The sequence below is a fragment of the Pseudopipra pipra genome, chromosome 8 (genome assembly GCF_036250125.1).
Source record: "Pseudopipra pipra isolate bDixPip1 chromosome 8, bDixPip1.hap1, whole genome shotgun sequence".
NCBI classification, from domain to species: domain Eukaryota; kingdom Metazoa; phylum Chordata; class Aves; order Passeriformes; family Pipridae; genus Pseudopipra; species Pseudopipra pipra.
In genome coordinates this window covers 18,114,861-18,140,966 of record NC_087556.1, presented here as the reverse complement: position 1 = coordinate 18,140,966, position 26,106 = coordinate 18,114,861, and the positions used below count along the sequence as shown (strand labels likewise).

General features: G+C 40.7%; 1 protein-coding gene across 7 annotated transcripts in view; it reads left to right on the top strand.

The window, feature by feature from the left end:
* Positions 1-26,106, top strand: part of MARCHF8 (membrane associated ring-CH-type finger 8) — a 93,981-nt gene that overhangs the window by 49,036 nt on the left and 18,839 nt on the right. For 6 of the 7 annotated variants that reach the window (XM_064662769.1, XM_064662763.1, XM_064662764.1 and 3 more), the window contains one exon: positions 23,162-23,212. The exons of the other annotated variant lie outside the window; for it this stretch is intronic. In XM_064662769.1, coding sequence (XP_064518839.1) covers positions 23,162-23,212 — 51 coding nt within the window. The remainder of the gene's footprint in view (positions 1-23,161; positions 23,213-26,106) is intronic. 7 annotated transcript variants of the gene reach the window in all.

The following is a 26,106-nucleotide window of genomic DNA, read 5'->3' as shown; positions in this document are numbered from 1 at the left end:
TGTAAAGCAGAGCTAAACTGTGCTAAGTTACTATTGCATTGACTTTGCAATCTTTTCTATCTGCATCTTTTAACATTCATAAATCTGTAAAGAACAGAGAGAATTTCACATTATACTGTTCTTCCCACCTCCTCTGCTTTTTGATGTCTTTTTGTGACTTGATCTCCTTTCCTTTCATGTCTCTTCTTGATGTGTTTTCGACATTGGGATTTAATTTTTGTTAAACATCACTTCATCTGGGTATGTTGTTTTTGCTTACAGATTCTTTTCACTTGTTGCTAAAGCTATGTGTTTCTTATGGTTGCATTTCCTAAAAATACTCTTTTGTAATGTGTCTTGGAATCCATGTTTCTTTGTTAGTAATGCTTCTTTCCCATGTAAGGCTACAGGCTTGGGGAGGAGTGCCTTGAGAGCTGTTTGGCAGAAAGGGACTTGGGGTGCTGGTTGACAGCTGGCTCAGTATGAGCCAGCAGTGGGCCCACGTGGCCAAGAAGGCCAGTGACTTCTCGGCCTGTATCAAGACTAGTGTGGCCAGCAGGACTAGGGAAGTGATCATCCCCCTGTACTCAGCCCTGGGGAGGCCACACCTCGAGTGCTGCATTCAGTTCTGGGCCCTCACTTTGAAAAGGACATTGAGCTGCTGGAGCATGTCCAGCAAAGAGCAACAAGGCTCCTGAAAGGACTAGAAAACATGTCTTGTGATGAATGGCTGAGGGAGCCGGGTTTGTTTAGTCTCAAGAAGAGGAAGCTCAGCGGGGACGTCATCACTCTACAACTACCTGAAAGGAGGTTGTAGTGAGGTGGGGACTGATCTCTTCTACCGTGCCTGCAGTGAAAGGATTAGAGAAAATGGCCTAAAGCTGAGACAGGGGAGATTCCAATCAGATATTAGAAAATTTTTTCACTGTTAGGGTGGTCAGGCACTGGAATAGGTTGCCAAGGGAGGAAGTGGAGTCACCATCCCTGGAGGTGTTCAAGAGGAGTCTGGATCTGGCGCTGAGTGGTGTGATTTAGTGGTTTAGGAGTTACAGTGGAAGTGCTGGGTGGATGGTTGAACTGGATGATCTTCCAACCTTGATGATTCTATAATTCTAAGATGTGTCTGTCATATGTGGATGAGAGACAAAGGCAATGATTAGGGGCTTTCCTGGTGCTTCTCTATTATCTTGACTTCAAGCTCACCAAGTAACTAGCACTGCTAAAGTATTTGCTTGGTGGCTGTTACAAGGTGTGTGGGAACCTTCTGCAGCTTAAACCAAGACGATCAAGAACACTCAAGCAATCAGTGCCTCTGCCAGTCATCTCAGAAACTAGGCTTTAACGAGTCAGGCTGGCTGAAGAAAAGTAGGTCTCTGAAGACCTATGTTTTAAAGTTCCTGTGTCTTTCTTAGGAGCAAAACCTGTGAGGTTCATGTTACCTTTTACACTCACTGAAGTGATTTAGCTTCTCACAAGAGTAGTTCCACAATGGGTTTGAAGGAAGTAACAGTTGTCTCTGCTGATATCACTTCACAGGCTTTGTAAAGTCTGATTGGGAGCTGCCCTTCTTGAAGTGAATTAAAATACCCTTGCCCTGAACTTTGTCTCATGCTTGGCAGGAATTTTTCATTTGTTTGAGTGCTTTCTTTATGAGACTGTGAGGACATCAGAAGGGCTCAACTCAAGCCTTTCATCGTATGGCTGGACAAAGTTTATCCACCGCTGATGTTTCTTCCAAGTTCTCCTATTTTAAGGTTATCTGCAGACACCAGAAGGATACTGTAAAGGTGTCCAGAAGTGCCTAAAGACATAGGATGTGCTCCAAAGAGCTTATTGGCTTGAGGAAGGTGAGGTAATGTAGAAGAGCATTGCAAGAAGGTGATTTTCCCATTTCTTCAGTTAAGCAGTTCAGGGCTGAATGACTAGGTAGATTATTTCCCCCCCCCCCTTTCCCCTTGTCTCATTCCTTGTTTATCTATTTTGCCTTCTGGCAAAGGACACAATGACTTCAAACTATTGGCTTGGTGATAACCTCAGACAGCCTTGCCTCTGTGAATGGCAAACTTAAATTTCAGTCACAGTAAAGAAAAAAACTAAAAAAAACCCAAAACCAAACAAAAAAAACCCAACAACAACAAAACAAAACAAACAAACAAACAAAAACCACAAAAAACACCCCCACAGAACAAAACAAAAAACACAAAACAAAACAAGCAAACAGAAAAAAACCCTCACACCAAAATCATTGTCCCCACCCTCCAGCTAAAAAAAGCCCAAAAAACATGCTCTTCATTCTTTCTGAGATGAAACACTTTCAAAAGCAAAATGTAAACAGCAATACTGAAATAGTGAGATGAGTATGTTAAAAGAAATGGTAATTTTGTGATCTCTGGATTGAGTGTGGAAGCAAAATACCCATGTATCTGTCCTGCACATAACTGAGAGGTTCTGAAGATAGAAGTTCCTTGTATTTTTAATCTTATTCATTTTTTTTAAAGTAATGCTTGAAACATGTATTTTTAAGATTTGCTTCCTCTCTTTTGCAGTTACCAGGCAGTGTTGCTGACTTATTTTTATCATGTGTATTTTGGTGTACTCAGCCTCTGTGACTGAGGATGTGTGCACTTGTTTTATGAATTTTAAGCTATTTTCATGATTTTGAAACTTGAATCATGGGGGGTTTTGTGTATTAGAGATAGATGAAATTGAATTGTAGTTGTTTAAAAGATGGTGAACAGTTTGGGTTCTGAATATTAGAGCCAGTAATGCTTCAGTGGCAATTTAATTTGGTGACTTGAATTGGCACTTTTCTAGACTGTCCTTATACAAGGTCCTAGCAATGGTGGAGATGCATGAACCTTTTTTTTTTTTTTTTGGTTGTTGTTGAAAGGGAATCTGAATTCTTCCAGAGACTGGTTTCTGCACCTTCTGATGGGCAGCTGAATTACTGTCAGTATGGCTGTTTGTGTTTCTCTTATCTGGGGATCTTTTTTTCCTTTTTTCTAATTTAATGTCAAGTTCCCAGCTTAGCCCAGTGTAACAGGAAGCAATCTCAAAACCAGTCATTTTATGCTCCCTTATGTTGACCGTGATGGTTGGTTGGTCTCTATATTGAGACATTTTGTGGTTACTACAACACACTGTTATTTCTTTCTCTTGATATTAAAGTTAATAGTTGAACAGTTTTTACCATTCCATCTGGTTTCTGTTAACAGCTAATTTTTTTGTTGTTACTTGTCATCAGTTTCTCTCTTGCTGTTTAATGGAGAATTAGTGTTTTATGACTCGTTGGGGTGCTTATTTTATCTCAATTGACAGTCAGTGGTTAACATTAGGACTTTGAAATGTAACAACACTCTTCCCCAAGGAAGTATTTGTCTGTCTCAGAGGGGTCAGATTAGTTTAAAGAACCAGATGTAATACCTTAGGCTATTTGAGGCACCAGCTCTGCTTTCAAATCCAGGCTGGGCCATCCTGGTTAGAGTAATAATCCATGTGTTTTCTGTCTGCATTATTCAGGAACTATGCTTCTGCTATTTTATTTTTTTTTTTTTTAATACTTTCCTCTCCCATAATTGTGGGCCTGCACCCCTCTGGTCTTCATGAGAGCACTGACTGTGTGTTGTTCTTCCTAAAAATATCCCTTGTTTCAAGTCGAGTTAGTCTCCTGACTTCTGTTCCCTTCCCATTTCCCAGGTTACAAGCGAGGATCAGAGTAGGAGTTGACTTAAGTGATCATCTGTGCTCTAGTCTGTTATAGTTATTACAGTCAGACAGAAGCTCTTAAATTAAGAAATGGTGAGCTTGACTGCAGTCAGCATGAAATGGATTTGTGTATGGGAGAGCTTGGGAGCTGCTGGTTTCTGAGGGGCAATGGTTTATAGCTGTCTCTGTTGTTTTTCATCAACCCTAAAGTTAATGAACTTCGGTGACAAGCTGTTGTGACTATACTTCATCATTGCCACATCAGCATTTCAACTGAATGGCATGCCCCCACTTGACCAGCTGTTTCAGGCTGCCTGTGTATTTAACTGAAGGCATTTTCACACTGAAAAGATATTTTCTCACTTTTTTTCTTAATGACTGCAAGGGTAGGAGAGGTAAAACCCTGAGCTGTAGTTCGAAGGCTCACAATTTACCACAATACTTGTACTCAAATGGCAAATACACTGTAGACAGGCAAAAGAAAAAATAAAAAAGATCTGTCCATAAAGCTTATTTTGGTTGGTAAACTAGCACTGGCTGTGCAAGGCAGGGAGTTTTCTGTGGGTGTGGGTTGCTTTTGCACCATGGTTTTTCACAACATACCTGTGACATTTAAAAAAATTACAACCCTATCCAAGCTACTGAGTTAAATGTAAAAGGAAGTTGAAGAATGGTGCCAGGACCAGGCCAATTTCTAAGTAAAGTCTCCTTAATCCACACAGTGTGGTTTAAAAATAAGAGGACATCACTTCTCCTAATAAACTGTAAGCACTGGTGTTATGGATGAGAAATGTAGCTCAGTACATGCAGAATAAACCATTTCTATAAACCTTTCTTTTTCTTCTCTATTTCCCTCAGCTATACTAGAGCAAAGCCCTTTTAGAGATAAGGTTGAGACTATCTCCAGGTTACCTAGTGTACAGTGTCACTAGCTGTCCAGTGGGGAGAGGAACATAGAGCAATGTATGTGATAATTCAAGAAAGGTAGCCTTTTTAAAAAACAAACAGAACAAAGGCCAAATTCATATAACACCATTGAAAAGCTGGGTAAATGCTGGTGTAATCTGACCCAAAAGCAGATTTTTGGCTCTTATTTTAGTCTTTTGATCAAGAAACTGTGTATTCTACAAATCCTCTGTAATATTGTGGCAGATGACAACTGGAAGACACTAGTGGGAGCTGAGGTTTTTTGTGAAAGGATTTCTGAGGTGCAACAGTTGTAGGATGGATGTTTAAAGTATCATTTCTGCAGCTCATTATCTTGTAATTGGGTAAGGTACATCAGAGTCAAGGACATTCCTTGGGTAGATACAGTTGGAAAGTGGAATTCTGCATTCTCCTTTGCCATTAGTTTTCCCCTAGCCCATGAAGAAGCATGTGGATCAGGCTCTTCAGTCTACTTTTTCTTGACACTTCAAACCATTAATGTTTTCTGCAAATTGTCTCTCATCAGAAGACCAATATTTCTCATCCCAAATTCAACAAAGAAATGTAAGAGTTGTCCTGCCATTAAAAAAAAAACAACAAAGCAAAACAATTTTTTTTTCCAAGAGTAGAGGAGGATTATTTGTTTTTCTCTTCCTCAGTTGTATTGCAGATTATATTGCTTACTACTTGATCTATCCTCCTTTCCCCTTTTTGCTCTTCTGCTTTTTATTTAAAAGAGTTTTCACTTCTGTTGTGCTATGCCATGTAGCAGCTGCATTTGATTTGTAGAAGCACAAGTAGAAGCCTTGTCACATGTCTGACTCCAGGGAAGATGTTAACATGCTTTTCACTGAAAGGAAAAGAAGGGTGTACACAGATATATTTGAAATGAAGACAGGACATCTGCAATAACAAGAAGTGTAAATTTAACAAGGAGGAAACATGAGCTCCTGATCAGCAGTGGGAAGACAATCTGAGTATGCTCATTGTAATGCGAGCGTTTTTGCAAGTTGTCTTCTTCTTTACCATTTATAGATGTGAACCAGTTTTACCTGTCAGTGCTTTTCAGAGGTGATCTCTGACTTTCTGTCCCATTCTTTTCAATTGAGCTTTGCAAAGGTTTAGTGTCTAAGACCATAAAGGTCTGACTACAGGAAGTGCACTTTGTAGTTCTCCAGCCCTTGCTCAGTGGTCATCCTCACCTTTGTTTTTCTTCTTTGCTATTGTCTGTGATACTAATGAAATAACTACCTTGTCGTTAAAACTGAGGTGACACTTGCAGGATTTCTCTATTGAGAGAGTTTCTTTGTCTTAGTCTACTGTAGCCTTTGATTTGGCCCTGTCTGGTGCAGAGTCTTGCTATTAAATGAAAGCAAAATGTAGTTTTTAAGGGTTTATATATATATATATATATATATATATATATATATATATATATATGTATTTTAATACATTTGACATAAATAGGACCGGCAGCTTTTTACTCCAGTAAAAATTCCAGTGTTTACACCAGTATCCATCCCTCCTAGTGTCTGTTTTTATGTTGCTCTAGTCATCTTTAAATTTTCTTGAATTGGGTTATAAGATTTCTGAATCAATTCCAGCCTTTTGCCACATGTTGTAATGCTTAGCATACAGAGTCTGGCTCCTGAATTCTCTTCTTTCTTGAAAGCATCCATTGAGTTTGGCACAGTTTTCTGATTTCTGAGTTACATCCAGACAGGATGTTCCAGTCATGCTAGGCCCTTCAGCATTTGTAATTCTTGTATAGTGAGTTTAACTCAATACCTTTCAGGGAATAAAACCACCATTTCTATAAGTATTTGTTAGAAGGGTATATTGAGCTAGAAGCCAAAAGTAATGCTCCACCTTTGAGGAGTGTTAGCTAGCAGAGAAATAAAATCCTTTTGGATTGAAAAATTATTGCAATCCTTTTTTCTAAAGCTTACAGGAGTTCCCCTTTGTATCCAGGATTATATCTTATGAAGATGGCTATATTTCTATCCAATCTAACTTCTTCATATGAAAGTCACCCTCCTTTGTATAGCATCCCAAATTCCATTTCTTGTGTTGAATTAAAAAGTATTTTCAAATTGTTGCCTTGATGGGGAAGGACACAAAGAAAGACAATATAGATACCAGGAGAAAAGGGCTGGTTCATGTGGGAAGAGCAGCATCTAAGAAGAATCAAGGGTGACAAAAGGTAGAAGGAGACAGAAAAATGCAGATGTGATATGAGCTAAGATGGTGCTGGGGACAGTGGCAGTGACTGAAGATGTAATTAATGTCGTCACTGGCTCATTTCCTGTTCTGCTCACTGTATCTCTCTGCTGCTGAAGGATACGAAGCACTGTTTATGTGTGGGCTTTGCTGGCTTTCACCCTGTCTCTCTGGGAAGCAGCTCCTATCTTTTAATCCCCATAAGCCTCTAGTCTTGCACCAAAACATGCCCCTCCTGAAATGTAATCCTCTTACTTCAGTTACACTGCTATGCTCCAGTTATGCCCATGTGCTTGGGAGCACAGGCAGCAGGGTTTCTGGGTGTGCCAAAGGTTGGAAAAATTTAAATATCCAAGTACCTAGATAAGGAGTCCCTACACAACTGTTGTCCAGAGTACTGTTTCTTAATCTTGCATCCCCAAATCCCAACACCTCCCAAAATCCCAAATCCTAACTTCTTGGAAAAGCCTGTGGATTCCTTATGCTGTGGTGTCTCACTTGTAACAAAAAAACCCCAAAAACCAAAAAAAAAACCCCAAACCAACCAAACAAAAAATGAGGCATCTTTGAACATTAATCAGTTGTTTCTGTTGCTCTCTGTTTGCTTGCCTACATGCACAGGAATGAGGACATTGTGGAGTGTGTTGTGAATGCTAATGGACCACCATGCTCAGAGAACTAAAGGTCATTATCCAGCCAAGAAAGTGCAAGGACAATTTGGGATCACATTTACAATGGTGGTGACAAATAGAACAGTTTCAGGCGTGGAGTGAATTAGATTGTTCTCCTGACTTGGAGGAAGCAGTTCCTAAGGAGTGGTTAGTGCCTTGCCAGGCGGTGGGCTCCGTCAGGCAGCTCTTAAACCAGATATCAAAGTCTGATAGTCTATGTGAAAATCAATGCCCTGACAAGATCCAGGTTGTAGATTTACGTTCTGCAATGAAGAAGAACGGAAGGGAGAGCTCTCAGTCATGTTCTCCTGGCTTTGACATGGCTTTGCTGTACATGAAGCTCATTCTGTGCAAGCACTGTTCAGCTGCGTTTCTGTAACAAGACACAGCTGCTGGCTGTGACACAAAACAACACTGCATACAAGAGTAGTACAAGCAGGGGTGAATTTCACTCAGGGAAGCTTAATTTCCACATGCCTCAGGTTTCTCCTCTGCCAAGTGACAGCCACATTTGCCTGCTTTAGAACACTGATGTCAAACTCCGAGTGTGTATTTTGCAAACTGGCCTCATCGTGTCTCTTTTACAGGTATCATCTTGTTCAGCTCTTATTTTGAGCTGCTCCTAGTGCTGTTCAGCACTGAACAACTTCAGTTATTTCCCTTTGGAAAGGGAATACTGTTTTGGAGGAAAGGTGCTACACAAGAAGCACACGAATTGTGCACCAAAGTTTCAATCCTGTAGTATGACCTAATTTTCAGTGACAATTTGGGTGTTACCTAAATGCATGTTTGTATTAAGAGAGCTTCTTCCAATTTTACGTCCTTCTTTTGATGTCATCCATTCTGTCCTTTTGGGTACGAGCAGCAGACAGTATTAAGGAACCTCTAGAGAAAGGTGTTAGGTTTTTCTCAGTGTGTGCATAGAGAATTGGCCACTTGTCTCTTTGAACTCTTGCTTTTGTTATTTACCTCTCTGCTGTGCTACTTTGTTCTTAGCTGCAGGTTAAGACTGCCGGTTTCACTACTTTGAGGTTCTAGAGCTTTATGTGACTGGAAGAGGTTTGTCCAGCTGTTTTTCAGTAGAAATTAGATGTTTTCTTCGCTTCCACACATTGAACAACAGTTTTCAAGGGAAGCCTGCAGGGATTATGTCTGAGGATACACAGATTTGATATTTAAATCTCCCAATCTCCCTATTTTGAGGATTATTAAAAATTGACCTGTAAGATGGAAGAAGGAAGCTGCCATAGCTACAGAGTGAACTGTATCTTTTAATCAGTTACAAGTGCTTACCCTTTCCAAGCACCAGTTCTTCATGCATTTTTCTCTGGGTCGATTCCCATTGTTCATGATGCTTGTTTTGTTGCAGGAATCCCTGCTCACCAGCCTCAGGTCTTGCCTGACCTAAGAAATTATTTAATCCCATCAATGAATTTCCTTCTGGATGCCTGTGGAAACACAGTGACATTTGTGACTTCCTCAAAGCAAAGTACTTATGTATGGAATAGTGACAGGGAATTAAAGGGTTAAAATTCAAAAGACATGTAAACTATATCTAAACCTTAGATTTTCCTGGCAAATTTGCATCTATCTCTCTCATCTTTGGTAAATGTCTGTATTGAAACCCAAAAATATGAATCTCTGAATGTGGACCATGACGTTCTGGTTTGAGTCTTCATGCTTTTAAGTCTTTGTTTCAGAGCACAGTCCAGTTGTTCATGCAGGTTGCATCCTTATCCCATGGTACTATTTGACCAGTCCCACTGCCTGCACTGCAAGATGCAGTTCGGCAGCATCTAATCCTTCCCCCTGTACTCCCGCCTTTCCCCAGAGTGCTTATCGTGCCAAATCATCTGTTTCATCTTTTAGAGAATGCTTTGCACATTATCTGGGGTTTTTGTTTGTTTGTTTGTTTGTTTGTTTGTTTGTTTTTCTGGATACCTTCTAAAGAGCCCCTTTAAAACTAAAATCTCAGGCAGAATTTTGACATTTTGTAATGTTCAGATAAGCAATATTGCTTACCTGGGGTTTGGCTTTTAAGGAAAATGGATTTCCAAAGCAGCAGTTATTTTTCTTCAATCTCTAGGAAAAAACTTCGGTGGTCATTTCAAACGGGAAGTGCGGTACTTACGTTTAGGGATAATTTTGTCTTTTGTATTTTCAAAACTAAGAGGAATCAGAAATAGATTTGGAGGAGGGAATGTGTGGACTGGGAAGTTTCAGTTCTGGATCCAGAACCATGTTGTAAAGGGATCAGCAAGCATATGGTCAGTGTGATGCTCCAGGTGGAAATGCTTGCAAACTGAGGATCCTACCCCCTAAGTGAATCTTCTCTACTGGGTTCTAGACCTGGTAGTGAAGCCCTTCTTTTATTTCTTCAGTTTTTCACTCAATTACAGGTGTATACCTTAAGAGAAAACAATCTCCCTAGAGGTCTGACTGTATATATTTTCAGGAGGTATGCAGAAATGCCTTTAATTATTTAGTGGTTCTTTGTGGTGTTTTAAAAGTTACTTAAAAACCACACAATTATGTATTTTAATAATATCTATTATCTTCTAAAACAGCTGCAGGTTTTACAGATATCCAGTCTGATTTCTGCAGATAATGAGAGTGCAGAGCAGCGAGCATAGAAAAGATTGAAACCGAGCTTTTAAAATCTATCTTTGGTGGGGGTCAGTTTAAAGGCAATTTGACAGAAGTCAAATTGTATAAGCTAATATACTTTTCCTGAAAACTTTGATGCAATTTCCTATGACAAAAAAAACACCCTCACTCAAAGCTTTAGGGAATGAAGGGCAGGAGATTTACTGTGAATATGAGACTTATTTATAACCCTTTCCCCTTGCGAAATAAACTTTACAAAATGCTATGTCAGCGCGAATGCAGGAATGCAGCACTGTCCCTAGTAGGTCAGCCAGCACGCTTCACAGCTGCACTTCACTTTCATAGGAATAAAAGAGTGAGGCAGAGGAACCCAGAGAAGTGAATTGCTTAATACTACTTGCATAATATCAGTACTTTTGAGCAGATGCGTGTGTGTTTCCATAAAATAATTCAGAGACCAAGCAGGATTTTACTGGAACTGGAGCATGAGAGTTGCAGAAAGAGAATGAGTAAATGTCTTCAGTTAAGTGGAAAAGCTTCTATTCCAATAGGCTAATGGCCCAGAGATTTTATTTTAGCAGAAAATGCAGGCGTTCCTGGGACTGTGGTGGTAAATTTAGTTCTTACGCAGCTGCTGGCATTCAGCTCATTCAGACACACAAAAACCTCGACCCTCCTCATTAGACAGTGTGCATGCTGAAGTTTCCCATCTAGGTGAAGAGCAGAAGGTGACGCCTTCTGGAAGGCTTCTTCTCTTCACCTGGTAGGTTTTGTTAAGTCTCTCATCTGATTGCCTCAGACAATCTTCCACTGTCTTTTAGGTTTTTGGGTTTTCAGTGATGGGAAATGAGTCTGCCTACACGGAGCATCCCCTTTTCAGCAACTGATGTCCTGACCAGGACTGGTAGTTAGGGGTGCTCTGAGCACCATATTCTCTATTTACACTACCTGCTCAAAAAAACATTTATTTTTATTTTTTTCTTTTACTGTATGTTGGCCTTCAGGTTGATTGCCCTGCTGTGCTGGGTCATCCCTGCTTAATTTAGCCAGCACAACTTCGTTGGCTTCGGTGTTGCTCAGTATAAGCACTGCACAAAGTTCTTGAAGATGTGCTCCTGCTTCTCCCAGCTGAACGTAAAGTATATGTGGATTTCCATGTGCAAAGGCAAGCACGTGTTTTCCTAGCTGACTCCTGGTGCAATTTTTTCATCTTTGCTTCTCGTGCTGCTTTAAGGTAATTCAGTATTTTTAAAACTACATTAAGTCATTAGATCTGCTAAAGTATACCTACTACCAGTTGTAGTTACTGAAATACTTTTTTCAGATCAGGATGTTGATAGTGGCTCAGTCAGGGTCTTTGAGCCAGCAGTGTGCCCAGGTGGCCAAGAAGGCCAATGCCATCCTGATGTGTATCAGGAATAGTGTGGCCAGCAGGACCAGGGTAGTGATTCTTCCCCTGTATTCAGCACTGGTGAGGCTGCACCTCGAGTTCTGTGTTTGGTTTTGGGCCCCTTTGCTTTAAAAAAGACATTGAAGTGCTGGAGGGTGTCCAGAGAAGAGCAGCGAAGCCGGTGAAAGGTCTGGAGCACGAGTCCTAGGCAGAGGGGCTGAGGGAGCTGGGAGTGTTTAGCCTGGAGAAGAGGAGCCTCACGGGTGACGTCATCACTCTCTACAACTACCTGAAAGGAGGCTGTAGCTGTGTAGGGATCAGTCTCTTCTCACAGGCAACCAGCAATAGGACAAGAGGACATATTCTTAAGCTGCGCCAAAGGAAGTTTGGTTGGACATTAGAAAGACATTTTTCACAGAAAGGACAATTGAGTATTGGAATGAACTGTCCAGGGAGGTGGTGGAGTCACCGTCCCAGGAGGTCTGCAAGGAAAGACTGGACCTGGCACTTAGTGCAGTGGTCTAGTTGACATGGTGGTGTTCGGTCACAGGTTGGACTCGATCTCAGAGGTCTTTTCCAACCTAATTGCTTCTGTGATTCCTGAGACCACAGGCTTTTCTTCTTGGTTTTGGTGGGACCACTATGTTCTCATGGAGTGCTGTTTTTTTGCTTCCTCCAGGAAATAATTCATCTAATTGTATGTGTCTTAGCCTGCAAGAGCTGGTTTGAGTCACCTGCTTCCTGGTATTCTGAAGGTGTGGGGGACAACTGTGAAGTCTTGATATTTAGCTGTGTGTCTTTTTTTTCATCTTATTTACTTTCTGTTTTAATAATTCGTTGCTTCAGGTGCATTCATATAAAGACCATTCTATGGCTTGTCTTATTGTTGATCACCCCATCTGTCTGCTTCTGAGCTGTTTGCATTTCTGCAGGCATGGATTTAGGTGGTGGTAACTGCCTTGCAGATAGACGCTGAATTCTTATCCTACTCATGTATCAGGGACCAATTAATGAGTGATATACAGGAAAGACTAATGGAGCACATTAAAATTCTGCTTCTGTCCTTCACTTTACCTGCATTTTCATTTTTCTTCCCTTGATATCTGTGATGTAGGGTGCTTTGCTTTACTTTCTCTATTCCTGGTGTATGGTTGGAAGGTAACCAGAACCAGCAGGATTTTCTCCTATGAGTAACAGATTCTAAACATCCTCTGAGAGAGGGCCAGAGTATCTGCTTATGACTGAAAAATGTGGTATTTCTCAGCATACACTTTGTGTGCTGGTTTCTGAAACTTGTTTGTCTGTGGCTCTTGGGAACCTGCACCCTAAGTTCCTTTACCATTACTGAATACGTTGACATTTCAAGTGCAGCACCCCAAATGTGGAAATGAAGTTAATGACTACAGGGTTTTAGGCTAAAGAAAGAAGTACATTTAGAATGTGTTAAATCCTGTGTGTTTAAGAGAAGAGGCTTTTGCAGTTTCTAGCACTGTGCAAATCATGGAATTTCTTGGTCAGTGAGAATTGGCCATCTTGAATCACTATTGTTAACACAGAACTGTGAGCAAATGGCAAACTGTGAGCATGACAGACAGATGTGTGAAAGCAGGAGACATGATACTTTGGCTTCTTGGGCTCTGCATTTTGCAGGAAGCCCTGAAATATGCAATTGCAAAAACTGTCCTGGCTGGGCCACGCTGCAGGAGGGGGTGGTTAGCAATGGCATAGGAGGCTGGGGATGTAGCCAGGTGTTTCAAATCACTGCCTTACCAGGTTCTTGCCATGCACTGGTACTGTAATAGTGTAATGACTCTAAATGTTCACATCACCAAACAGTGCAGAACAAGGATAGCACCAGTGGGTGCCCATGAATGATGTTGTGCCCAGCAGCGGTCTTCTGCCTTGTCCCATGTAGCCCTCTCTGGACTCAGACTAGTTGGCTGCATCCCACAGCATCAAGTGAGGCCCCATGTGAGACCAGCTGTGCTTTTCAGACGAAATGGTATAAAATATTCTTGGGTCACTGGCTAGAGCAGCCTGCTACATCTAAAGAGGTTTTTGCCTTTGTTTCTGGTATTAGGGTTTGAGTTTTGGGAAAAGAGAGCATAGTTGGCTGTGTATGTGCTTTCTGTAGTTTTAGGGGGGGTGGTTTTGTGTGGGGGGGCAGGGTTTTATTTAAAAACATAAAGAATGTAAATGTTGGCATTGACAAAGGCATATTCTTTAAATAATTTGGGCGACAGTCAGTCGACACCTGAATTTCCTAGATAATTAGTCAGGAACTCTGAACAGTCATTTAATATAATTTTTTATTAACACATTTAACCTTTAAAAGATTCTCATTCTGCAGTTTAAATTCACTACCTTTTAAAAGAACGGTACCTTTTCTTTTAGCTGTGAATCATCTTTTTTCCAAGAGCAGTGTTTTCTTTAAGGATAGCTGAATGTGTTGTTTTTCATAGACACTGTTCTTTGTGAGTTCCCTGACCTTACCAACAAATGCTGTTAGAAATGTAACATGCTTACAGCTCTCTGGAACACCACAGGTTAGATTCTCACAAGGATCTCACTCCAGCCAGTATTTGGCTCAGTAACTTTAATGGCATCTGTAGGCCCCAGTTCATCATTTACCTAAATTTCTGTGATCCCTTAACACTGAGTTTGGAATGCTGCAGGGCAGAATATTTTGCAAACTGTACTGATAAAAATGTGAAGATAAAATTTCAGGCAAAAGCAAGCTGCTCTGTATTAACTAGGTATTGCTAAACAGGTCTGATATCTAAAAGTGCTCTTTCAAGAGTTCTTTTGTCATGTGCTTTTGGCCATATCATGTTAAATATTTACAAAATTATTCTGAACACTTTCCTAGCATCATCTGGGAGGTGAGTTCTCAGTTTTCTATAGGGAACATTGTTTGCCCTTATGGTCCATGCAGTCAGAAATAGGTTAATAAGCCTTCATATCTTAAAATGTAAAAGGAGAAAAAGAAGTCAAATCCTTGAGCAAAATAGAAGCTACTTGAAGCATCAAGGTGGCTTTGGGAAATACCCAGTTTTCTAGTATTGTTCTGAATGTGGTTTTAGATTCAGGAGAGCTTTGTAACTCGGCTAGGAGATGAGTTGGTAATTCACTCTTTTAGCAGTATAATTTGATAGTATGAGTTGAAAATGAGAGCGGCTTTGTGGGCCACCTTGGATGAGCAGAGACAGTGATCCAGGCACATGTGTCGTGTCCGAGTTGCGCACGATGTGCAAACCGCACAGCAGCCACCACCCTGCCCCAGGAACAGGTACTGGAACATGCCCTGCTCCTGCAGCAAGTGACTGCACTTGCAAAGTCCTGCAGACACTGGGAAAGGCCAGCTCTTCACAGAAGTCCTCTAGGCTGCAGACTTCCTGTGTCTGCTGACAGCTGGAGAAATTCCATATTGCCAGTTGCCTAGAGGCTTTTTAATCTGTGAATGTTTAAAATAGTCAATCGCTTTGGCATATTGATATGTTTAGTGTGCCATGAGAATTCCAGCAGTTGCATTAAATGCAATTACTTCACAAAGGATAGAATGTTATTCCTTTAAATGTGTTTATAATTGCAGTCTTCCTCAGCATTTGTCTCTCTATTTCTGCTCTTAAATACACAAAATTGTTTGAAATGGCATTTTCACTGTAAACTTAATGCCTACTGCTTCCATTATCAAGAAAGGTGTATATTTTTGGATCATGTCTTTTGTAGTTCATATAATTTGTTCCCTGAGGGAAGGATTAATTTTTATGTGTTGCATCACATGAAGATGTGCATCCATTTTAGGCAGGTTGTCTGGCAACAGCAAGATAAGAACATCCGTAAAACATGTTGAGTGCCAAACTTTGCAGTCTACTTTCTTTGTTAGAAACTGGGCACATGGCATGTGAATGTAGGAAGTGTGCAAATAAATATAATTTTAGTGAAGTGTACCAGACTTGGTACATAAATAAAAATTTGCTCTTTAAGGTGAGGCAGCCTTAGGTCATCAAGAGGAAAGCTTTTATATCATCTTCTAGCTCATAAAGTTAAAGAAGGAAGATGGAGATCAGATGTCCATTTCGAAATGGCAGGTGGGGATGTAGATTGTCCGTGATCAGATGCACTTTGTGCAGTCTTTGGAAGTAAAGCAAAGTAGTGCAAAAAACCAGCAAAATGGTTGAATAAAGTGTGGAGAACAAAGCCATGGAGAAAAGGGCCTTCTTGAAGAGAATGCACTCCTTACCTTATGCAGTGTATGGCTGGATTCAAGAAAGGATCCAAGCATTGTATCTCATGTAGTCCTAGGACTAAACAGGCAAGGCTGAGCACAGAGCAATGCACAGTGAGTACAGACCTGTACACGGGTGGACCAAATCTGGAACATGTAGTGCCTGTCAAATTTGTGCAGTATCGGACACATCCATGTGAGTTTTAAGAGCTGTTCACAGGGCAGATGAGATGTTCTGCGTTGTGTTTCTGACCACACTGTGGTGCAGACTTCAGCAAGAGAATCTTGTTTAACTTCAGCATTCTGCTGTGTTGTTTGCCTTCGCCTTTGAATTTCCTCTCAGTTATATTTCTTGTTTGTGATCTGTTAGCCTCCTTGACTTGCCTTCCCAAGTCCCCAAGGGCCTGGCCTGTTCTTTGAATTCCTAAGTTCTTGAGCCTTGCCATTGAAGCCATTTGGTCTTGTTGTCTTTTCCTTTTGTTGATCAGTCTTTTCTGTCAAAGCCATATGATCTCATTATTTTATGTCTGTTGCTGATGTTTTCAGGCACAGCTGTAAGTTCAGCACCTGGAATAAAACTTGTTAATTCTCCTGTTTTACTGTCAGCCTTATTTTTGCCTTCAGGTTGTTTTTATGAGTTTGCCTCCCACTATGTGTGAAGTGGCTTGATATGACCGTGAATAAACAAGTTAGAGAGCTGTGTGAGAAATCCACAGTGAACTTCCTATACATTTTCCACTGTGATAGATCTGAAATCTTATATTGGCTTTCTGCACTTATTCATGGATTGCTGGTCCCAGAGAATCAAGAGGAATTATCCAAAAATAGAAGATAGTAGACTAGATGAAAGGGGCATGGTTTGGGTTCCTATTTCAGTATTTATACTGTGTCTTCAGAAAGGCAAAAAAGGAAATAGTAGTGTGATTTCCATCACCCTGCTTGGTTTCAAGTGTCCAGGAATAAATACCGCACAAGAGCAGAGATGCAAAGCACAGATGACATTAATGCCATTAATTAATTTGATTAGATAGCATTATTCTTCCTTTCATTGCTCTTCTAGCTGCATGCAAAAATCATTGATGAACCTTGATGATATTTATTGCTCTTCCACAATGACCTGGTGACTGCCAATGAAATAAAGGCCACATTCAGTTGATACGATGCAAAATACTGATTCCTACCAAAGTAATTAAATGTCGAGTTCTGTCAGTTACAAGATCTAGTGCTGACAAAGCTTTTGTAATTCAACAATGCATAGGTTTTGACAAATGAAAGAAATAATTACAAAGCATTCTCCCATTTCTTTCCTTTCATTCTGTCCACTTCAGTCAATTAAGTGCACTTGTCAATATTTTCAGCAATGACTCCTCTCCCCAGACTAGAAGTGTACATTCTTTTTAATATCTACTGTTCAGGTATAGGGTTGCAGTGCAAGATTTGCAGGAATTCTGGGAAGAAGTTGTTAGGAAGTGTGACACAGTGATGAAACCTGAAACAACACCTGGGTGTGTACGACTGTGTGTTTGTAGAACAACAATGCATTTGTGCTCAGGTCATAGCACTAGATGGAAGAACTGTTTCACTTCTGACTTGCTGCTTTGCCATGCAAGGATTGTTCAGCTACTCAGTTCTTTAGCACCTCATCATTTCAAGCAATTACATTCTGTGTCCCATTCTGTAATTTTCATCAGATCTAAGAATGAGAATTGCTATGAATGGAAGCATTTATTACTATTCATTCTCTCCTACAAAGTTTTTTATTAAGGAAAGCAGTTGTTTATCTAGAAGACTGTTGAAGTAGTGCCCATGACACTCACTGATAAGTGATTTTGCTGGATACCGATCTTGTGCATAATCTGTCATTGTAAAATGCAATTGTAATGCACAAAATGAGATTAAAATGCCTTGCAGGGTCCACCTAGAAAACCACAAGTTGGCAGTGCTCTAGCCAGTCAGACCTGGCTTGTTTAACTGTGTCTCCTATTGGGCTGAGACATTGGTACTTGCCTTGTAGGGATCTGTGTCTGGGGCACTGCAATAACACCATCCTCAAAACAAGGTCTCTGCTCTTTGTTACTGAGATTTTAGTTGGAGAATGCCTATCATTAGATGAGGCTCTTAACCCATGCTTTCATGTAATATAGCATAATATAGAAGTTGTATTGCAAAATGCCCTATCAGGTCACTGGTGTATTAAATAACTAAGACTTCAGGAAGCAAGCATATGCTGGGTTCACACATAGCCACTGGTGTCTTGACTGCAGAGGAGGACCCTCCTCTGATGTCCTCTGTCCTCCTTTCCCAGAGGAAAAAGAGTAAAAGCCATCTTGCTAACGCATTGGCTTCTGGCTTGCAGTTTGTTCCTCAGGTCTATGAGGATGTCAGGGATGTAGCAAGAAGAAGGCTGCACAAGCTATGAAACTGCTTCCACTGTCGTCCTTTATTTGCCTGCCTTAATGACTGGAAACCAAAGTGCTGGAAACACAAAACCAAATTATTTCACTGATACATTTTTTACCTTCCATCCTGACAAGGACATCTAAGTTGTATTTCTTTAGGGTGCCCCCTTGCTGAGGCTGCATTAAGTCTACAGCTAAGTTTGGAGAAAGGTCAGCAGGTTACATTGGTATTGTAAGTGCACAAGAGCAGCTGTGGCTGCTCTGGCTCAGGTGGTAGGAACTGGTGTGCTGGCACTCACAAGGCTTCTGGGTTTGGCTGTGTGAGTTATGTAGCTGATATTGTTAGTGGAAAGTGAGTATGTTATGGTAGGGAAGCAAGGGTAAAATAACTTGAAGTGCTGAATATATGGAAGACTGAGGTAAAAGGAAGGACAGAAGGGGAGTTATCAGCTTCTAGATCTCTGAACTGAAAAGGGAGAGGTGTCATGAAAGAGTAACCAAGGAATGGTGGCAGAAGGGAAAATGAGCCAGCAAGATGGAGAAGGCAAGGTGAAGAGCCCTGCAGGAAAGCAGAGGTGAGCTGAAACAACTGCTGAAGGAAGGAAGCAGCTCTGTCACTCACAGTCTGGAGCAAATTCAAGGGGAAGATAGAAAAAGAAAGGAAAGTTGGGAGGGGGATTCTGGCAATCACAAGCAAGTGCATTAAGAGTGCATGTTGGAGTATCACGTCACTGTAGGAATGGGTAGCAATTTTTCTGGATTTCAGTCATTTCCCTAGAGCCGGGTTCTGATGGTGACCTCATAGCAGTAACTGGCAGTCAATGGCTTGGGAGAAGTGACAAGTTGCACTGGTAATTTTTTCCTATCGAGGTGGTTTTTTTATTGTTTTGTGTTTGGGGTTTTTTAATGCCTGCGAGGTGGTTCTGGTTGAGTAGGATGATTTTGAAAGGCAGGATTCCCATTATGCCATACAGAAAGACTGAACTGCCCAAGTAGAGTGACATTTGCTTTAATTGGTCATAATTATATGGTCCATGCTGGCAGAGGTTGCATTTATCTTGACCTTTCATTCAAGTGCAGAGACTAATGCTTTTGCAAGAGGGAAGGAGAGCTTGTTTGGAGCTGTAATTACCAGACCAGAATATGTCTTACTGTGCAGTGGGAACATACTAGAAATAGAAGATTTTTATTCGTTGGACAGTGACAGTACCATAATAGAAGCTTAGCCTTGCCACTCCCATGTCAGTGTTAGTTTGTGAGTAATTGGTAAAAGATCCCAGGATGAATGTACTGGTATAAGATATAGTGTGAAAAGTGGGCTTTTGTTTGTTTGCCTCTAAAATAATTTTTACCTTTTTAACGTTTCTGTTCCTCACTTAGTAGTTGTGCCTGCTATTAAAATCTACCTGTTCCAGGAACTCCTTCCATGGCTTTACAGCTCTTTTCTATCTTAATGACTGGAAAACATATGATATATTAATGTATCACAGCGTGGGGAACACCAGCAAGTTCTGGCTCTCTTTAATGGCTTCCACAGTGCTTTGTCCTGAAGGGTAGATGTTTATTATTTTATTTCTAGAAGAGAATTAAACAGCACAGCTATACTTCATCAACTGTATTACTTAGAGGTGTTTCTGTTGCTGTTTAATGATTTTAAAAAAATAAAAATAAATGGTTTTAGTCCTTTGTAGAAGCTGGCAAGAAAGCACAACACGTTCCTTCCGCAGGAGTGCTACTTGAGTGGTCACAGTGAACTGGAAATTGCTGTTGCACAGCAAACTCAGTTGTTTATCTCAGTTTTTCAGCCCAACACATTTTAAAGTCTGTGTGTATGTAAACTATGAGACATTTCAAAAACTATGCCTGATTAGATGACAGGCTAAGGCAGGGTCAGTTGGTGTCCAAAGGCTGATGCAGTTTTATCTGGGTGATGGGGCTGCTTGGTAGTTGACAGGTCAACCAGACTGAAAAATGTGCATATTATTTGCAAGTCTGTGTCGAATCTGGTAGTGGCTATTGGAGCAGTTGTCACTCCTCAAAAATACAGCTGAGTTGGTGCTTTTCCTCCCATGTCAGGATAAGTAGCTCTTACTGAGTACAGGTTTTGGCCAGCCCGGGCTAAGACCATAGTGAATTTCCTGTTGGTGTTATGTGGATGTACCAGCTTTGTGTGGTAAAGAAACAGAGATGTTAAAAATCACTTAGGTGCCTAGGAGTCCATTAGGGATATCACAGATACTTAATATATGTGTGCAGGCACTCTGTAGCCCCTAAGGGAATATTTTTCAACACTGCTTTTTTGTTTTAAAATGATCACTCTTTCAATAGAAAAAACAACTGTTTGCAGTCATCTACTGACTGAAACCTCTGATAGGTGTGCTTCCGACAGTAGATGAATAAAGATAGTATGCACATCTGGCTCTTAGAGGCTCCTGGCGTCTGTCACATAAAATCAGTTCTGGGCGCAGAGGTAGAAAGACTAGTTTTTGTGGCAATGGCTAAAAGTCTGTTGGTTTTGCATCATCTACCATGTTGTGCAGATACAGGTCTTGTCCTCCTCCTTGTTCGTGCTTATTGAATTTTAGTACATCCTTTTCAACACAGGTGCCTGTGTAAGTTCAGTCACAGTCCCTTGCAGGCATCTTCTTCAGCTAGAGAGCAGTATTTGGGAGCCATTGAGTTAATGTGAAGAAACCTCTGCTCAGTTTAATTTTGTCCTTAGGAAATTCACCCAGAAGTCTTTGACACCTAGGGTTGGATTTGAGACTGTCACCGATGTGCAGCTGTATGTGTTGCTTCAGGGAGACTTCTTGCCCATGAATCCTGCTCTTTGCTATAATTTTCTCTTGTCCCACGTAGCCATGCTCTGTTTACCTCCCACACATCCCTAGAAGGCCGCCAAGCACAGCCTGCTTCCCCCACACCTTGCACAAATGCAGTGACAAGTATTTGTGTTTGCCAGCTTGTGTAAGTCTCTTTTCATCATAGCTCGAGAACATGTTCCTGCCCCCTTTTTTCTTTCTCCTGTCTTCTGTAGCTTGAATGAACTTTTTTTTTTCTGTTTCTATAGTTACACTGTCTGATGAAATCAGCCAAGTCTTTCCCTTATGATTGGAGGCAATTCTTAGCTGTACGGGTTCTGGGAGTAGTCCCGTCCAACATTAGTCTTCACATAAGCATTATGTCCATGTTTTTGGGAGTCTTTATGTGTTTGTTTCTGTTCCAGGAATACTGTTATCTATGTAACAGAAATTCATAGTCATCTTGAAAAGGAAACTCAGCCTTGCAGTATACAAATCTGGCATTCGAATTTGGGCCAAAACTATTCCAGACCTTAAACTGATCCTTGCGGTTTTTATTTTGGCCATCAGTCAGATCCGGCATGTGGTGTTCCCTGGTCACTTTCCCTCTGTTCTTTTGAAACATTGTTTTACTGTCTTCTGGACACTTGGACATACAGAGGATTTCAGAACACTGTATTTGCTTACTCATGTTTCTAAGGAAGGAAATGCAACTCTTATCTGTCAACTGATGCAGTGCCCAGGGCTGTGTTGAGAGGCAACTGGTGCTGTAAGGAAGGGGCACCCTACTTTTGTAAGCATATGCTGGTGTTTTATGCCTTGTCTTCTCTTTTCTCGTCACAAAGTTTTGAATTTGCTCTGTGGATGTGCTGTAGGAAGAAGTATCTGGGAGCACAGGGATCTCAAAGTATGAGTCTGAGCATCTGAGTGCCCAGCCAGCCAGGCTGACTTCATATGGGCTTTAATCACTGAAGGGTCACTTGAATTGTAGCAAACCATAGGCATGAGGTCTGAGACTAGTATGCTATACCCCAGCTGATCTAGGAATAACAGCAATTGATTGTTTGGTGGGGAATTTTTTATGACTCTGTTTGTTATATAGGCAGGACTTCTGGTCTCAATCTCTGTCTGATCTGTCAGTGCCAAGAAGAACTGGAAGAGAGTGCTCTCAATCAAAGTGTCTCTGTTAGGTTAAATTATCTTCAGGAATAAAGGTGAAAGAGTTTGTTTCTTAAAATCCCAGACAAAAAGATGCACTCCTAGAAACTCTTACCTAGCACAGAGCCCATAGGAGAAAGTAGTAAATTCACTCTTTTTTCAGAGAGTTTAAATCTCAAACCAGTTGCATCCCAGCTTCACAGACTTAGAGGAACATAGGTACTGATCTGTAACCAAATGTTATGACTTGCCCTGTTTGTAGTATTTGTTTAGGCAAAAAGTATTTTTTATTGGATTTTATTCAGAAAAGATTTTTTAGAGCAATTTCTAGGCTCTTCCCAGTGGAGCAATTTTGTCCAGTTACACTGAATTGATGTCCAGAAACTGGGTATCCTTAAAAGATGAAATACCTTGGTGAAGTCTACAGTTTATTTTCATAGGAGATAAGGTTGTCATGCGTATCAGTCAGGGTCTGCACGCTGAAAAGTGAGTAACAGATACAGTCATCACTGATTTTAGTTTTTAGAATTGCAACTTCTGTGTTTCCATCTTGTATGATATTTCCAGTTTAATTCTGAGTTCCGTAGTAGATAGGAAGTTCCTCAATAATTCTGTTTTGTCTCCTGCAGTGACATGCATATGTTTATTCACAATTGTTTCCAGTCAACACTGTGATACTCTTGTTTTTCTTTAAGCAAGAGCTTTCAGTTTAAGTGGTTGGATGTTTGCCTTTAAATGTAGATGAAGCAGGTCTTCTTGATACTGAGAAGTATTCTTTCCAAAATAGATGCCATCTGAGTAAAGAGCTTTACAGCATTCACAAAGAGAAGAAATAATTCTTTTACTATTTCTCATGTTTGTATTTGTCTTTCCTGTGTGATTTTCTGCAAAGTAATATCTTGTTAGCAAACAAAGCAATTTAGTGATTATCATAAGTCAGGCTGATGTCAATAGAAGGAACATCCTTAAAAGCCACAGATGTAAGACTTTCTTCATGGAGTTTGGTTTCTAATGGCAGCTTTAAAATATTTTCATAACTGTGACTTGTTACTGCAATGATCCTGTTCTTCTTTCAGAATGAGAAGGCTTTGGGGCATTCCGTGAGCCGCTCTAGTAACATCTCAAAGGTATGTTCCTCGATATAACTCAGTCTTTGCTAAACTTGGGAATACTGGGATTTCTTTCATTTCAAACTGGGGTGATGTATGTGACATCAAACTGGGGTGATGTATATGACCAGTAGAAAATGCTTTTTATGCCTGTCTGTCATTGATAGTCACTCCTGGAACATTAGAACTCTGGTGTTTTGCAGACTATCTTTACAGGTCAAATGAAATGGAAGCTACAGTAGGTTTTCTCTTTCACACTGTCAGCCTCCTTAGCTTGGTAGGAGCAAGATAAATGACAGATGCCTGAGATCTTATCTTGGAGGGAAAATGGCTCCAAAAACATCGCTCAAGTATGTTGTTTTATGAGATAAAGTTGCATAAGGTATGTATAGCTGTGCATCCCATAATATGAATAGGATATGTGATTAAACATTATTTCATTGTTACTTCCACACTGAATTATTTTCAGTGCCATGACATTGTTATCAGGGCATGACTGTGTAAGTATTTTAAAATGTTTGCTTTTACAGACCTTGATCATATAAAAGAAGATGCTCCCCCCTTTCTAGTCACACTCCACTATAGCCAATGGGCACATCAAACCCACAATTGTTTTATTATGCCATTAGGAAAAAAGTATCTTCTGTCCAAGATAATGATTGCAAGATGTACCCTACTCCTACTTCTGCACTGCAGATAAGGCTTCTAATTATCTGTAAGCCTGACAACTTATTGCTTAAACAAGTACAATTGCTTAAAGCCTTCACGCAAACAAGGCTGTGCTGGTTGACCAGTATTTTTCATGGTGTGCATAAGCTTCAACTCTTCATTGCCACAGTTTATGTCACTGATGGTAGTGACTTTTAATGAAAGAATGAGTCATCATGGCTGTGACAAGCTCAAGTGCCTTTTTTCTATTCTGGGTGCTTCTGGATCTAGTGAGCTATTCACAACTATCTCCAGCAGAGGAAACAGTGTCTGCATTTATTTACGGTTTATATGGGCACAAACAACTTTAACTTTTGAGCCGAAAGACAGAATTACTGGATGTCCTAAATAATGAGCAGGGCAGCTGTCCAGTGCGCAAGGTATTGACCAAGCTGAATGTGTTGTTATTATGGATTGATGCGGGATTGTGTTTTTCATTTGGCATTAGAAAATGTCCATTCACATAAAGGGTTCTGCAATAAATACTGTGTGACTATAACTTCTCATCTGAGCTTTTCTAAAATGGGACTATGCCTGTTCCTTCTTACCCTGGCTCTTATCTTCTTAGGGATCCTTAATTGGATTGTCAGGTTTTATTCAGCAGAGGTAGTAGTTTTGCCATTAAGTGTTGTCGTACTTTTCCCAGTGTGTCTGAAATCAGCACAAGCCATTTGGCACCAGCAGTTTGGTATCCATACAAATCTGCCCAGTTCATTCTTAATTCATCAAAGACTGGTAGTGTGGCAGTGCAGTGGAAAGGACCTTGCACTCTGGCAAAGCTCTCCCTGGGAGTGCTGGCAAGTGAGACATCAGTATTTACATTTATCTTGAAGCACTGAAACATTCAACATGATTGCTATGTGTTGCAAAAGCTAAAGTTCTCAAGGGGATCAAAAGTCAGCTTTGCCAGTGTAATGGGGGAGAGTTTTTGATTGTAAAATGAGCTTCCCAGAGGTGTCGATGTTCTTACTGCTCCTCTATCACCTCTGTGTCTGATCCATTCAGTGCACCTGCTCCACTCTGGAGAGGAGTTTGAACAAGGGCAGAGGGTAGAAGTCCTGCTCTCTGATTTGCCTTCTACGTCTGAACGCTGCCTTCTGCATCCAGACAGTTCAGCGCTAAGCTGCAACAATTATTTTGTGGTCTACAGGTGGTTTGGCTGTTGCAAGCAATTTATACTACAAATCAGGCAAGAATATAGTAGTGGGATGCTGCATAGAAGGTTAAGTACATGAAAAATTTTTCTTCAGTTCTGAGGTTTAATAGGAAAGTGCTTTTTTTTTTATTGTTTATAATAGCAACCTGGCCAATAAGGCAGACTGAATACATGTAAAGGAATAAGTATGGAAATGCTTGGCTACCTGTATAGCCCTTTCTGAAATCCCCAGAACTTGTTGATACTATACCATTTTAAGAGGAGCTTTTTAAGCAAAATTGAGTTAAATCATTTACACGCTGCAATTCCAGATACGTTGATGTGCGTGTGTGCGTACAGAAATAATCGTGCTTCCTGCGGATGACTGTTTCAGCCATTGTTTTGCCACCCAAATCTAGCTTACAGCACAGCAACCTAGCAAATCTGCTACAAATGCTTGGCACTGACACTTGATTCAAAGCTTTTCTGGTGCTGATATGTCATTACAAACCTGCTGTGATTATTACTGTGTATCTTTCCACTGCTCTCACTTGCACAGTGTAATTTGAGTGGAAAAGATTGAGTCAGAATTCAGCCTTTAGCCAAGAAAGGATGCTGTGTTGCTTGATGTGACCAAGGAAAGCAATGCCCTAGGGCTAAACGTGATCAAGGAGTGAGGCAGACAGATGGTGCCACTGAAAATGAAATCAGCTGGTAGAGGTAGCAGGACCTCTCTGAATATAGACCCCCAGTATCGGGCCAGGTGGAGCTGTCCCTCAGGAGAAAGGGGCAAAAAGGCAGTTCTCCAAGAGGCAGATGCTAGGAGAGGCAGAAGAGATGCTAGTACATGTGGCCAGGCCAAGAAAAAGTGATCACCTGGATACTTGGCTAGGGATGGAGGCCAGAAACAGCAGAAAAAGGAGCAGGGAATAAGATGTAGGAGGATCTTCATATGGTGCCATTAGGTTTTGTGCAGTATGTTGCACACTGGGGGATGTGGCATTCCTCCAGGCCCTTCTTTGCTTTTTTTGGTACATATATTTCAAACACTCCTTTTAAATCTGCTCCA